The sequence below is a fragment of the Staurois parvus genome, unplaced genomic scaffold (assembly GCF_062004578.1).
Source record: "Staurois parvus isolate SC_StPar_1 unplaced genomic scaffold, SC_StPar_1.0 ptg000279l, whole genome shotgun sequence".
Taxonomy (NCBI): domain Eukaryota; kingdom Metazoa; phylum Chordata; class Amphibia; order Anura; family Ranidae; genus Staurois; species Staurois parvus.
In genome coordinates, this window is record NW_028318075.1 from 1,095,918 (window position 1) to 1,111,765 (window position 15,848).

General features: G+C 41.6%; 1 protein-coding gene across 1 annotated transcript in view; it reads left to right on the forward strand.

The window, feature by feature from the left end:
- The window catches only part of GYS1 (glycogen synthase 1), a 74,371-nt gene extending 59,002 nt beyond the window's left edge, over nucleotides 1-15,369 (forward strand). Inside the window, exons 12-16 of the mRNA XM_089681805.1 lie at nucleotides 2,586-2,712; nucleotides 4,007-4,102; nucleotides 4,197-4,360; nucleotides 8,573-8,653; nucleotides 13,228-15,369. Of these exons, the coding sequence (XP_089537931.1) occupies nucleotides 2,586-2,712; nucleotides 4,007-4,102; nucleotides 4,197-4,360; nucleotides 8,573-8,653; nucleotides 13,228-13,548 (789 nt within the window). The 3' untranslated portion in view covers nucleotides 13,549-15,369. The remainder of the gene's footprint in view (nucleotides 1-2,585; nucleotides 2,713-4,006; nucleotides 4,103-4,196; nucleotides 4,361-8,572; nucleotides 8,654-13,227) is intronic.
- The last annotated feature ends 479 nt before the right edge of the window (nucleotides 15,370-15,848 follow it).

The window sequence follows — 15,848 nt, forward strand, 5'->3', positions numbered from 1 at the left end:
TCATTCAGCAGATAAAAAAAAAAGCTTCCTTTACACTGTTTGTGTTTCTCCTGTATATTTAGCTGTTTGCCTGACATTCAGCTTTAACCTGACATATGCGTTTAATTAGATATGATAGAACATCTGGTCAACGGCTAATGTTTCAGTGTTCTGAATGTTCCCTACAAGACACAGATTTATTTCCTGTTAATCTGTCAAAGGAAGGCCGTGTATCTATTACTAACCTTTAACTGAACCTTTAAGCTTTCTATTTGTATATTTTTATGCTTTGTTGTTTCTGTACTGCTGCATACATAATGGTGTTAGCTGATGGAAACTGTATGAAATTGCCACACCTCAGGAGATCAGACTGTGGTGGGAGGGGGTGAGCTGATCGGAAAATCATTTTTGTGTTCTGATTTCTTGGCTGCAAGTCACCATCCACCTCTAGGGCCTGCGGTCACCTTCAGAATCACTACAAGATCTTTTATGGATCCTGGATATATACTAGAGATAAGCAAGTACTAACTCACTAGCTAAGGGTTCCAGAAGTGGAACAGTCTTGACCCTCTTAGTTCAGGAGATGTCAGCCAAAAGGATAAATCGGTTCAGCTCCATCCACCAAGCTCTTTTGTAATCATTTCTGTTTAATTTCAGCCACAGCAAACATCAGTCCTCTCCTTTTTTGCATGGAGAGTTAAGCAGGGTATTCACATATAGTTTTTTTTTTTTTTTTTGTTCAACCAGCGGGTTGAATGGAAAAAAAAAAACTCTGATTCCTGCATCCAAGCGATGTGGATGTAGGGATCTCACCTCACTGTACTATTGTATTCTGACAGCAAAGACTATATCCCCGCGGGTGCTGGCTGTCTGAATACAATAACTGGTAGCATAGAATGGGGAATCTTTTATTTTTTAATTATAATTAGAAGGATTTATATAGTGCCAACAGTTTGCGCAGCACTTTATAAAATATATAGGGGAACAGTACAATTACAATACAGTTCAATACAGAAGGAATATGAGGGCGCTGCTCGTGGAGATTACAATCTAAAGGAAGAGGGAGGTGGTACAAAAGGTGATAGCTGCAGGGGATGATCTGATGGAGGTGACTCCAGTACAGTTCTTAGGTGGAGGTGGGGAGGCTTCTCTGAATAAGTGAGTTTTCAAAGATCGCCTAAAGGTGGACAGGGTGGTGGCTGACCGGACATACTGGGGTCGGAAGTTTGAGTATGGGAGAGGTTCTGGAGAAGTCCTGGAGGTGAGCATGGGAGGAGGTGACCTGGGAGCTAGAGAGCAAGATGTCTTGGGAGGAGGGGAGTGGGCGATTTGGGCCATATCTGCATTCTGTACTATAAACTAGCAGCAGATATAGGAGTTGCCATCCCAATCTGGTCAATCAAGATGACTGAATACTGAATCCAGCATAAGACAGGAGAAGGATGAAAATGATGAGGGAAATCACATATTTTTTATTGATGGGGGTGGTAAGTGTGGCATAATGTGTCAAAACTTTCAGGGAGGCCAAACCCCAAGCCCTTTACTACAACTATAATGTGTCATAAACTCGTTTGTTTATAGATGATGAATATGCAAGTGCATGAGGGCAGCTGTATTTCATCATTACATATGCGCAAAAAAACCCCTGCATAGTAGTACTGCAGAAACATTGAACTTTGTTTCCTTGCTTTCATTATGTCCGCACTTGTTTATCCGGGATGCTGATGGGTTGCCTTGTACATATACTGTAGCTCTTTGTATGTGAAATATGATCATTAAAATGTTGAATAGCAATTGTTAATGTGCAAAAATGTAAGCAGATGCTGAGTGCAAAAACAACTTTCTTGTAGATGTGACAATAAAATGTGTAAAGTGTAGTACAAAATATTAGAGTGCTGTTACCACATCCAAATCAAATGTTATGTTGACATGAGTTAATTTTATAAATCTTTGAACAGAATATTTTACTTGTTCAGGCCAAGCAGTTCCAGCATACTTTATATTCAGAACCTTGAATCAGTTTTCCTGGCTCTGTTTCTATTATCAGTGGAAAAGTGATACTGTGGTCTTTAGTATTAAGCCTCCTACACACGATGAGCATATCGAACGAATAATCGTCCGCTTTTTAAAAAAAATTTTGCATGCTAGTCTCATATCAAACATTAAAGCTAAAGTTATGAAAATTCTCGTATGACAGAATACAATGTTGGAAGTGAAGTGATGTATTGTATGGTATTGTAATGTATTCTTTCATTTCTGAGCATGTGTGGTCTTGATCTTTCAATTTTTTTTCAGACAAATACTTTACTGATTGATGAGAAAACTTTTTGTGCTTGTCCCTTCGGATAATTTTGCATGAACTGTTGTGATCGGCTCTCGCAAGGATCAGAACATCGCACGATTGCTTTGAATCGTGTGTACTAGGCTTTCATGTGATCATTGAGGTCTATAGGTCTTGCTGTCTCTGTAGAGCGCACAAAAACAAGGATACACCACTACTGAGCTTCTTTGTTCTTTTCTTTTGTTGTTACCACCCTTTCATTAGCTCTACCTTTTTATCTTTTTTTTTTTTTTTTTTTATGTTTTCTTTCTTATTTACCCCTCAGGTAATTTTCCATCCAGAATTCCTCTCCTCTACAAGCCCACTTTTACCAGTAGATTACGAGGAGTTTGTGCGTGGATGTCACCTTGGGGTCTTCCCTTCTTACTATGAACCCTGGGGCTACACGCCTGGTAAGCCTTGACTATATCTAATATCTGGGATGTATAGTACCTATATTTTTTCATATTAAACTCTCTCTTGCTTCCATGAGAATTTTTGTTGAAAATATACAATCGTAATATTGGAGCTGTATGTAAGTAATGAAAAAAATACAATAAAAAGAATCAATGCTCACAGGCTCAACAATTGGGGTTCTGTCTCCATAGGCAAAATACAAAGGAATGGAATGCAGCATCTGTCCACCCTGAACTAGGAGGGAATTCAGCAGGCATAGCTGTATTTTTACAACCAAGTTGTCTTCCCCCCCCCCCCCCAAAAAAAAATAGAAATATCGGGCAGTACAACATGTATTGTAGTTTAATGGAGGAATGCAGATAAAATTAAAGGATATATACCTCAGGTCTGTCATCAGAAAAGACTATATTTAGAAAATATCTTGCTTTTTTGATCTGGGGAAACAAGTTAAACATACAATTCTTTAACAACGATCCTGTAAGCAGGGGTGTATTTACCACAAGGCAAACAGGGTGGCATTTTTCAGGGGGGGCAGCACTGCTCCTTGGAAGAAGGGACACATGCGGCATGGGGATTTGGTGGGTTCCGAGAGATGCTGTGGGTTTCATGACAGTGTATGCACAGTCCGACTCTCATTCCTGGGTATGTCCGGAGCTGTGAAGGTGAGTGTCTGTCTCTCTCTCGCCATGGGGGATGCTGGCTGTTGTATGGGGGGCAGTGGTAGTGGAAGGCTCGGGTGGAGGGCAGGGGTGTTTTTGGTCAATGTCAGGATCTTTATATGGGGGGGCACCAATTTTTGTATTGCCTAGGGCAGCACAAAACCTAAATACCCCATTGCCTGTAAGTCCATACTAATCCTCTGTATGGCTAAGTGGTGGTATGGTTTCGGATGTGACTGCTTGTTGTCCACCACATGGCCATGTGTTACAGCCTTTAAAAGTAAACTGGATGATTGTATATGTTCGAATATGCATCTTATTGTTATGTCCTTTTTAAAATAGTTTTGCTTAAGATTATTTGTAAAACATTGGTCTTATGATCGTTTAAAATTGAGCTTCTATTTGAGCTGTTGTAATATCCATTTGAAAATAATAAAATCGAATGGAAAAGAAAAATGGCTGAGCAGTTCATTTTCAGTTATTTCAGCAGTTCATTTCTAGTGATACGATTGGAATAGAATACACATTTGGCTCACTGGTTCAGCTCACAACATGGCTGCTTCCATTCTACAGCTAATCTCCAGAGCTAGGCTCTTCTGTGTCACATCTGAATTAATGTTTATTTTTCCAGCTGAATGTACTGTGATGGGGATCCCCAGTATTTCCACCAACCTGTCTGGATTTGGGTGTTTCATGGAGGAGCACATCGCTGATCCCTCTGCCTATGGTAAACCACACTACATTTACTTATTATTTCACACATTTCGTTATATTTGTCATTGTGTCAAATTGCTTATTTTTTGGTTGTTTTTGCCACGCAGGAATTTACATCTTAGACAGGCGTTTCCGCTCGGTGGATGATTCCTGCACTCAGCTCACGTCCTTCCTGTACAGCTTTTGCCAGCAGACACGACGCCAGCGCATCATTCAGAGAAACCGCACAGAACGCTTGTCTGACCTCCTTGATTGGAAGTACTTGGGCAGGGTGAGATGTCCTTTCAGTGTTAAACATACCATCCTACCCTACTAACAGAGCATAGCTTTTGACCATACTTCTAAACCCCCAGAATAGATGGCCCTAGGCAGTTTGGACATTTTAAATTGGAGCTCTCTGTAACTTTACACATCTGCGTAAATAAGTCCCAAAAATGTCACCAAATATAGCAAACGTATGATTTAAAGAAATTGTAAATTTTATTATTAAAACCAAGTCCATGAGCTCCCGCCAAATGACTTTTCCTAGGCTAAGATGATATCATCAGTCTGTTGCAGGTAGGAGGAAGAATTTCCTCTGTCTTCTTGATGATCAGCCTGCAGAATTGTAACTTGTAGCAAGTCACATAATGAGAGGTTGCACCAGGGGGCTTATCTGTGTCAGATGCTTGTGAACACAGCAAATTGTTGCGCAGACACCATGATTTACATTGTTGTGTCATCTCTGTGTTGGCATCCCAGTCAAGAAATAAGATGGTGTCCCTGTATGATGCTTGAACTAAGATGGCTCCATCCTTCTAGATAAAAAAGTGGATTGGGTCATTTTCAGGGGAGTAATGTGATCTCTGCAAGTGGTAGTTTACCATGTTGATGTTGGTTCAAGAGTAATTTTTCAGCATTTTTGCTATTTTTGAATCTGTTTTTTTCATGAAGGTCCCTTGTTTAGGCACTTCCTAATTCTCTTTCAAATTGTGCTCCTTAGTTGTCACATAGGCTTTCGATAGAGACCACCAGTGGCCATTTCATCACACACTATTACACAGACATTGTCCACTGTTGTCTCTATCAGGAAACCTGCCCTGAGAAATGCCATGAAGCTATAGTTGAAGTTCATGTAGAGAGAAAGTCGCTGCAAAGAGGCGCTTCATGTCATCAGCAGCACTGAGATACAACAAAGGAGGAAAGATGAAAACAACAGGGTTTTATATTTAACATAAAAGACTATTGACACAGTGGTTTAGCAAGTTAAATGTGATTTATTTACAGTTTACATCTGCTTTATGAAAAAATAAAATAAATATCTCTATCTATCTATCTATCTATCTATCTATCTATCTATCTATCATCTATCTATCCACACACACAGTGGGGCAAAAAAGTATTTAGTCAGCCACCAATTGTGCAAGTTCTCCCACTTAAAAAGATGAGAGAGGCCTGTAATTGGCATCATAGGTAGACCTCAACTATGAGAGACAAAATGAGAAACAAAATCCAGACAATCACATTGACTGATTTGGAAAGAATTTATTTGAAAATTATTGTGGAAAATAAGTATTTGGTCACCTACAAACAAGCAAGATTTCTGGCTCTCACAGACCTGTACCTTCTTCTTAAGAGGCTCCTCTGTCCTGCACTCATTACCTGTATCAATGGCACCTGTTTGAGGTTGTGGACAGGTGTCTTTTATACTGATAACGAGTTCAAACAGTCACACTCCAAACTCCACTATGGTGAAGACCAAAGAGCTGTCGAAGGACACCAGAAACAAAATTGTAGACCTGCACCAGGCTGGGAAGACTGAATCTGCAATAGGCAAGCAACTTGGTGTGAACAAATCAACTGTGGGAGCAATAATTAGAAAATGGAAGACATACAATACCACTGATATTCTCCCTCGATCTGGGGCTCCACGCAAGATCTCACCCCGTGGGGTCAAAATGATCACAAGAACGGTGAGCAAAAATCCCAGGACCACACGGGGGGACTTAGTGAATGACCTGGAGAGAGCTGGGACCAACGTAACAAAGGTTACCATCAGTAACACACTACACCGCCAGGGACTCAGATCCTGCAGTGCCAGACGTGTCCCCCTGCTTAAGCCAGTACATGTCCGGGCCCGCCTGAAGTTTGCTAGAGAGCATTTGGATGATCCAGAAGAGGATTGGGAGAATGTCATATGGTCAGATGAAACTAAAATAGAACTGTTTGGTAGAAACACAACTCGTCGTGTTTGGAGGAAAGAGAATGCTGAGTTCCATCCAAAGAACATCATACCTACTGTGAAGCATGGAGGTGGCAACATCATGCTTTGGGGCTGTTTCTCCGCAAAGGGACCAGGACGACTGATCCATGTACAGGACAGAATGAATGTGGCCATGTATCGTGAGATTTTGAGTGCAAACCTCCTTCCATCAGCAAGGGCATTGAAGATGAAATGTGGCTGGGTCTTCCAACATGACAATGATCCCAAACATACCGCCTGGGCAACAAAGGAGTGGCTTCGTAAGAAGCATTTCAAGGTCCTGGAGTGGCCTAGGCAGTCTCCAGATCTCAACCCCATAGAAAACCTTTGGAGGGAGTTGAAAGTCCGTGTTGCCCAGCGACAGCCCCAAAACATCACTGCTCTAGAGGAGATCTGCATGGAGGAATGGGCCAACATACCAGCAACAGTGTGTGCCAACCTTGTGAAGACTTACAGGAAACGTTTGACCTCTGTCATTGCCAACAAAGGACATATAACAAAGTATTGAGATGAACTTTTGATATTGACCAAATACTTATTTTCCACCATAATTTGCAAATAAATTCTTTCCAAATCAGCCAATGTAATTGTCTGGATTTTTTTTCTCATTTTGTCTCTCATAGTTGAGGTCTACCTATAATGCCAATTACAGGCCTCTCTCATCTTTTTAAGTGGGAGAACTTGCACAATTGTTGGCTGACTAAATACTTTTTTGCCCCACTGTATATATGAGTCATGGCCAAAAATATTGGCACCCCTGCAGTTTTGTCAGATAATACACAATCTAGCCCAGAAAGTAGTGGCAATTGCAAATGTTTAGGCATTCTCATGTTTCTTTTGTTTGTATTGGTATGACACAATTGTAAGAAATAATTTCATTCCAAGTTTGTGATGCTCCTATAATTTGTAATTAATCTCACCTGTATCAATTAACTGGTGCTGACAATATAGAAAACACACTGGCAACCAGTTAAAATGGTGAAACATTGACTCAGCCTTTCTGTTGTGTGCCACATGGAGAAGAGTAAAGAATTGTCTGAGGTTTGTTTGAGGAAACAAATTTGCGGAAAAACATGGACAATCTCAAGGTTACAAGTCCATCTCCAGAGATCTTATTCTTCCTGTGTCCACTGTGCGCAACATTGTCAATGAGTTTACAGCCCATAGCACTGTAGCTAATGTCCCTGGATGTGGACGAAAGAGAAAAATTGATCAAAGATCAGCGAAGGATTGTAAGAATGGTGGTTCAAGAACCTCGATCAACTTTCAGACAAATTCAAGCTGACCTTCAGCTCGCACTATACGTTGCCATCTGAATGAAAAGGGACGCTATGGTAGGAGACCCAGGAGGATCCCACTGCTGACACAGAAACATAAAGTCGGAGTTTCCCAAAACTTACCAGAGGAAGTCAAAATCTTTTTGGGAGAATGTGCTGTGGACAGACGAAACAAAATTACAGCTTTTTAGTAAAGCCCATCAGTCTATTGTTTTCAGAAAAGGCAATGAGGGCTTAAAAATACAGGCACTACAGTCAAATATGGTGGAGGTTCACTGATGTTTTGGGGTTGCTTTGCTGCTTCAGGCACTGGATGTCTTGACCGTGTGCATTGCATTATGAAATCTGAAGACTACTAAAGAATTCTGGGGTGCAATGTAGGGCCCAGTGTCAGAAAGTTCGGTCTCCATCAGATGTCATGGATCTTACAGCAGGACAATGACCCAAAACACATGTCAAAAAGCACCCAGAAATGGTTTCAGACAAAGCGCTGGAGAATACTAAACTGGTCAGCAATGAGTCCAGATCTCAATCCCATAGAGCACCTGTGGAGAGATCTTAAAACAGCAGTTGGGAAAAGGAGCCCTTCCAATCTCAGAGACCTAGAGCAGTTGGTGAAAGAAGAGTCATCCTAAATTCCAGTAGAGAGATTGATTTCAGTTATTTTTTTTTTCAAGAGGTGTGCTACCAAATATTAAATTGAGGGTGGCAATAATTTTGTCCAGTCCATTTTCAGGGTTTTGCATGGAATGTGTCAGATTATCTCTTTATTTCTCCACTTTTTTGTGTCCTACCAATACAAACAAAAGAAATAAACATGAGAACAATTTTCTGGGCAAAGTGACAAAAATGCAGGGGTGCAGATAGATAGATTCTTACTATGAAAAAAATAACATGATTGATAATATAACAAATGCAGGAGAGTTGTGCAATAAAACCTAATTTGTGTCCTTCTGTCTCCTAGTATTACACGTATGCCCGACACATGGCGCTGGCTAAGGCATTTCCTGACAACTTTACATATGAACCCCATGAACCCACTGGTGTAAGTACATTTGCAAGCTTACTTTCACTCTGACATATGAGCCTCTTCCAAGATTTTGCTCTGAATAACACATTTGTTTGCTCAAGCACTTTCAAGACCCAAAGCAACACAGGTTTCTTTTGCCCCTGCAGATTGTGGGCTCATTGATAATTTGACCATTTTTGGGAGTTTCCTACTGCAACATTTTCAGACGGTCTGAAGAGAAAGTATAGTGTGTTCTCAGCATGCACATATGAGGTTATTGCAGTTATAGTTTGCGCCTCCATTTTTGGGATAAATATATGGATTTCTAGGTTAACCACTAGAGGGAGCTCTCTGCTCACTGAGCAAAACTGTATCAAACTGCTATAAATGAAAAATGATTTTTTGCTAAAGTGGGAGCATTGCATTTTTATTTTTTTTAGGGCTCATACACACAGATGATTTGTGGCACAAATATGCTTTAAATTCTGCCTTTTTTTTATTTATTTTTTTATTACACCTGATGAGTAGCAGGTGGCAATTATAGCACTGCCATAGAAGTGAATGACCACACAGCCATTGTTGGGTAAATGCCAGTGCTGTTTTGGATGGTGTTTACATGCGCATACACTCATTATGTATTCCACAAACAAAAGTTCTGCATTCATGGAATATGTCATATGCGCATATAAACGCAGATGCAACAAAGCATTGGTGTTTAGTGAAATACAGCCAGTCAATTCTGTGGCCAGATGTATGTGCCGCCTGTGCCTCCTTGGGCACAGAAAACTACTGGGATTTGTACACTAGAGCATATTTGCACTGCAAACCATCCATTTGTACGAGGCCTTACTGTGTGTTAATAGAACACCTCTAGTCCGAACTAGGACAATGAAATTCTTATATTATCATTATTATTATTACAGGTACTTCTATAGCGCCAGCAATTTATGCAGCGCTTTACATATTGTACATTCATATTAGCCTTAAGGGGCGTACAATCTGAGGTCCCTAACTCACATTCATACATACACATACTGTGTGGCAGGAAACCGGAGTACCCGGAGGAAACCCACGCAGGCACATGGAGAACACGCAAACTCCAGGCAGGTGGTGCTGTGGTTGGGTTTCGAACCAACGACCCTAGTACTGCCAGGCGGAAGTGCTAATCATTTAGCCACTGTGCTTGTTTATTTATATGAAATGTGCTGGAAGATCCATCTGATGAATAGGCACATTATTTGGAAAAATGTACTATCCAGTGTAAAAATATCACAATGTGCTCAACAATTTCTGTGACTCGCTGCCCCCAGGGGACTACAGCTGTTCATGAACTACAGACATTGGGAAGCTATCAAAATATGCATATTGTGCATTTCAGCACTGCTTCCTTGAAGTCTGTTGTAGCAATGTAAAGATGAGTGATCAGAAAGTAAAATGTGACCCTCTGGACCTGCTGACCCTGGATTGTGCTGCTTGAATCCCATTATTCTAAAGGCAGCACCAGCCCGTAGAGCAGGCAGGGGAGTGTATCCATTGCATAGCAGGGAGACCTGAAATGAAAGCACCACAACCTCATAGTCTTAGAACAAACAATATACAGCTGCTTCAGTTTAGTGTGAACCTCCCAAAAGCTGTTGAAAGCTTGGGGCACCAGTGTTTAGTTTGCAGTAAACCCCATTAAGAACCACATTGCTAGAAATGATAGCTTATATCTATGAAACACACCGGGGCAGATATATGAATATGGCCACTTTTACAACTTTACCTGGCACTACACAAGACTCCCTCCAATATACAGACATGTCCTCTCTGGTATATTTGTGATATCAGGCAAGTACTCTGCCCCTTTAAATGTAATAAGGGAGGGCAAACATTGCCATGGCATATAGCAGGGGTGTCAAACTCTATTTCATCGTGGGCTGTATCCGCATTATGGTTGCTTAAAGGCCGGTTGTATCTGTAAGACTAGATGTCCAGAGCACCTGACCCCCATTACATCAGATATCAAGAATCTCACACCCTCCCTTAGATTACCGTGTACCTCCTTTGGGGGCAGAGTTAGAAAGCAGAAAGTGCAGGGTCTGGAGGAGGACCAGAGGAGGAGTGGAGTCAGTTACCAGAGTATGCTGAATGCTGAGACCAGGGGAGGCAGAGATGAGGGGGTGCTGCATCTGCACAGAGAGGTGCAGGATTTGGCAGAGGAGTTCTATTCTCCTCTCTGCTGCCAACTGCTGAGACGGAGTGGGGGCAGAGACAAGAGGGTACCTGCAGGAGAGGTGCAAGGACCACATGATATGGCCTGGTGGGCCGGATTCGGCCCACGGGCCTTGTGTTTGACACCTGTGGTATATAGAAAATGTAGAAAATGTCATTGCTGTTTCCTGTAGTGGGCATGTCCATTCTTTTTTTCTGCTCCAGTATGTTATTTAATGTGAAACTCCTACCTCAAATAGACAGAAAAAAACCTTTAGGCTGACCAGGAAAGGTTTAGTACTTCTGTCAATATATGTGCAAATTCTGGGGTATGTTCCTGACACTATTAGAAATGAAGAAGCTGCTTGGATGAAGAGGGAAACATTTACGGAACAACTAGTATAATGTGATGAGCTACTACAAATTACACCTCCGTTTAAGTTTTTTATTAACTGTCCCTGTTGGTGAGACAATCCACTATCTTCCTGCCCCAGGGACAATGTTCACAGGTATAAGAAGATGATCTACAATGAGATGAGAGGTTTAGCACTTTAAATAAACAAAGTCCGTAAGAAAAATAACCGAAACAATTAAGGACCTTTTTATCTTGCCATAATTTCCGAGCTGTCCTTTTCAGTATACCAAAATGTGCTATTTTACACCTAATTTGTCGGGATAGTGCGGGAAGGATCGCAGCACCTGCATGACCAATGTCAAGTACAACTAGTTGCCCTATTTCCAAAAACGGTGTGATCTCTGCATTTATTACTGTTTAGTTGTGTATAAAAGTATGTGCCTGCTGCTTGCATGGTAAATAGCTAAAAGAAAAAATGCTTCTGGAGCGCATTCCATTAGTAAATCAGAACTCCATGTCTGCAATGAACTCACTGGAATCAGTCACCAAATGCACTACACATGTCTGTAGAACAATGTAGAACTTAAAATGGTTCTAAAGGCTTAAAGTGGAGTTCCACTCATTTTTAAGAGTTAACCTCATTTTACTGTGCACAGGCAATGGATTAAGATTTGGAAACTGATAGGTTTCCATTTCTGCAGAAAGTACCTGCTTTTTTAGTTGTCTTCCCCGTGACTTCCAGTCAAGGCTGCCTAGGTGATTTTGGCACCTGACCCCTAGGAGATCGATCCCAGGAGTCTTCAGGCATCGAAAGTGGATAACAGTGCGATATTTCCTGACTGGAAGTGATGCAAATTGCCACCATTTTAGAAGAATTGCTATGGCAACCTGTAATTAGCAGACTGCACTGTTCAGTGTCATTACACGTGAGATAGCTGGGTAGCCTGCTGCACCTAATCCCGGAAATACAAACAAGTGGGCTTCAGATGCCCACATCCTCGATGGCCCCTGCTGCTTCCGTGATCATGTAAATTATTACAGATTTAGGAGTAACCAGCATGAAGACCGTTTAGGACATATAATGTAATGTGCATTAATGTACTAATACTAACAATCACGGGGGAGCTTTTTAAAAAAATTTGATTGTGGGGATTGGAGCTCTATTTTAAAGATTGTTACCTTAATACATTCTATGTATTAAGGTAAAAAAAAAACCTTCCAGTATCCGCTCTCCCCAGCCCCCCAAATACTTTTTTGTCTCCTCTTTCAATCAAGAGCTGTGCCTGAGAGCAGTATCGCTGCTCGCTCTTCAAAGAGACAGAGGCAGCCATTGGCTCCTGCTGCTGTCAGTCAAATCCTGTGAACAGGAAGTTGGGAGGTGGGGCCGAGCCAAGCTGTGTGTGTGTCTATGGGCACACACAGCCCAGCTCGGGAGTGAGCCCACACGTCTGCCCTCATTGCAAGCCTTTGCTATGGGGGCAGACAGAGAAGAGTAGAAGCCGAGAGCACTGGGGATCACAGAAGCGGAGGTTCGGGGCCGCTCTTTGCAACACCATTACACAGAGAAGCGGAGTATAACTTGTTTGTTATTGTTATATTAAAAAAAAAAAATTGCCTTTGTTGGCATTGTAATAGTAACCATAAATTGCCCAATAAGAGCAAACAAAGTTCCTGTTTTCAAGCATCTCTTGTTTGTCTCTAACTTTATAGAAGGGACAGGTGAGCCTGTTCAGTGGTTAGTGGTTGTTTATCCAACAGGAAGATATTTTTAATGGGTCCAATTCTTCGCTTGTCTGTTCTATAGAGTGAAGGTCTATAGTATCAGATGTGTGCCACCATCATTCTGAGAGAGGGAACTGCTTGACTATACCCCCCCATGAAGTTGTATATAGGCATTTCTGGCTGGCTCTTTCATATCTGCTGTGTACATACTGTATATAGTCAGATCTGGTATTGATCAAGCTCTTTGACTTAGGGTAGTGCTAGGTTAGAAGATCCAAACAGACAATTAGGAAATCATTTTCTAACACAAGATCTGAACTTGTCTTTGTCCCATTTTTAGGCCGCAGGGTTCCGTTATCCACGTCCAGCATCTGTGCCACCCTCTCCTTCTCTGTCCCGCCACTCCAGCCCACATCACAGTGAAACAGAAGATGATGAGAGATATGATGAGGAAGAAGAGGCAGAGAAAGATCGCCAGAACATCAAGTCGACGGCCATGTCCTCTGTGGGGCCAGTTCCTGAGTGGCGTAAACGCTCCAAAAAGGGCTCAATAGATGCCAGCTACTCTAGTAATGCTAGCAACGCAAGCACTCCCACCAACCCCAGCAGCCCAAGTGACCTCAGCAGCCCTACCAGTTCTCTCATTGAGGAGAGGAACTAAATATGTCTCTACTGTCTTTTAACTCTAAAACAAAGGTTATTACAAAGATTATTTGTTGTTAAGATGGAATATATTACAAGAGGAACTGATCTGTATTTTTTGCCTGGGTCTAAAGACTTTTCTAAGCTATATTGGGTCAACTGAACACCAGCATGTTATTCTTGCTGGCTGGTAAATGCTTGGTGGGTCTGGAATGCTATCTGAAGAGTTTTTAAAGGCTTAGTCCAACTTTGAGTACAGAGGTTTCTAAACACATTTTTTCCATGTTCTTGGTCAAATATTATATGTTTGCAGTGGAGTCGTTTTACTTTAGGTTATAGCTCAATCTATTTTGATTGTGAGAGCTCTAGAAGGTAGCTGATGGGGGACGGTAGTGACCAAGACCAAAGCCTGTGGTTCAGCCGAGCTCATCCATTTGTAATTGGCTAAAGCACTTTTACTTTTAGTCTCACTCCAGTCCACTAAGCCCTTCCTAACTTGCATTCTTTCAAACACAACTGAATAAGCTGTCACTTCCTCCTAGAACAGTTAAGCCAAACATTGGTAATGGTGACTATACCAGGCTGAAGGTCCTTATACCCTACCATAAGTGCAATACTAGTCTGAACTGTTTGTCTGTTTAACTGTGTACTATAGTTAGTACTACTGTAACCAACTGATCTATGCCTCCTTTGATGTCAGTGCCATTCATCAAATCAGTGTGTTTATATATGGTGTCTTCCAGAGAGTTTTACTGCTCATGTTTCTTATGTAACTAGGTATAACCTACCTGCTCACAGTGCAGAGCAAGCTTTTTATGTGCACACAATTCATAAAAAAGTTTATACGGAGTTAAAAGCAGACAAAATGTTGTCCTATCACTGCACCGTAGCAAACAAATCGGTTTACTTCAATCCACATAATGCAAGCCAATAGTGTGTACAGGAAGCGGGTTATAATTTAAAGGGCAAGTCTACCCAGAACATATTTATCAGTTTTGAAAGAAGTGCAGGGCTCCTGCTGTAGCTAAAATGCTGCATTGCCCACTGTACAGTTGTAACAGGATGAGAGCTTGGCTTTTAGGCTGTGCTACAGTTGTCACCATGTTTAGTTCTTTTACACATTCCTATGGAGGACCTACTACAGGGCACAGAAGCCCTGTATCATGTATCCCAATAATGGCTTCTCCACAGGAACGATAAAGGCTAACAGGAATAGCTTGGTTGAAAACACAAACTTTCAGCCTGTCATGGCTTTACTGGGGGTGGACGGCAGTGAAGACCAGGCATGCAATGGAACCCTGGCAAACAGTGTTGAGGGATTGCTCTTTAAGCTGCTACATTTCAAACCGTCTCAGGGCATTGATTAAAAGTGCAAAATTGGTTGAATGTTAATGATTTCAATCAAATAGCTGTACAAGTTGTACATTAACCACATGCTGGTAGTCCTGACCTCACAGTAGAATACAAGGTCCTTGTTTAGTTCTGCAGATCTCAGGTAGGCAGGGTTCTCATATAATGGCTTTCACTGGCCAATTTTCTATGCTGCTCTGGTCTGTACAGTGCAGTCACAGCTGCTTCTAGAAAGTATGTGAACAGGCCATTGTCATCTTCCGCACAGTATGAATCCACGTGAATTTCAGGCATTTGGCTGAATCTTCTGGGTTTTTCGATGTTTTTTTACATTTTGCTTGTCTTTTGGTTTTCAACCATTTCGTGATTAAAGCAGATAGCGTTCTGATTCCCCTGTTATGTCTGTGACTGATCATCATGTGGTAGGGCTGTGGAGAGTGAAGTATCACACATAAATATATAGTATTTAAAAATAAAATTTTAAATCTGATATTGAGTGGTCTGTTATTATGTCACCTGATACACGGGGGGGAGACTGCTAATGTATTTCCTATTAGTAGTGCTATGAACTTTAAAGAAAACCTCCAGGCAAGACAACATAATGCACTATTCAGAATATGTATTATGAGCAATATTTACAATTGTCACCTTTAAGCTTTATACACACGCACTGAGGCTCTTATAGAATGAATGAGCCGTTTGTTTATGCATCTGGATCTGTGTGCAGGCAGCCTATGTTACTGATGGGGGACACAGTGACTGTATGAACACAGGCACGAGCAGGGGCGTCCCTAGGGTTGGTGTCACCCGGTGCGATAACACTTGGTGATACCTCCTCCGACGATCCCCGCAGAATGGATCGGATCTGCGGATTGAGCATAATGATTCGGACTCCAATCCATTATGCTCCCCAATTCACAGATCCGATCCATCCTGCGGGGATCGTCGGCTTGCTTTACAACTTACCTT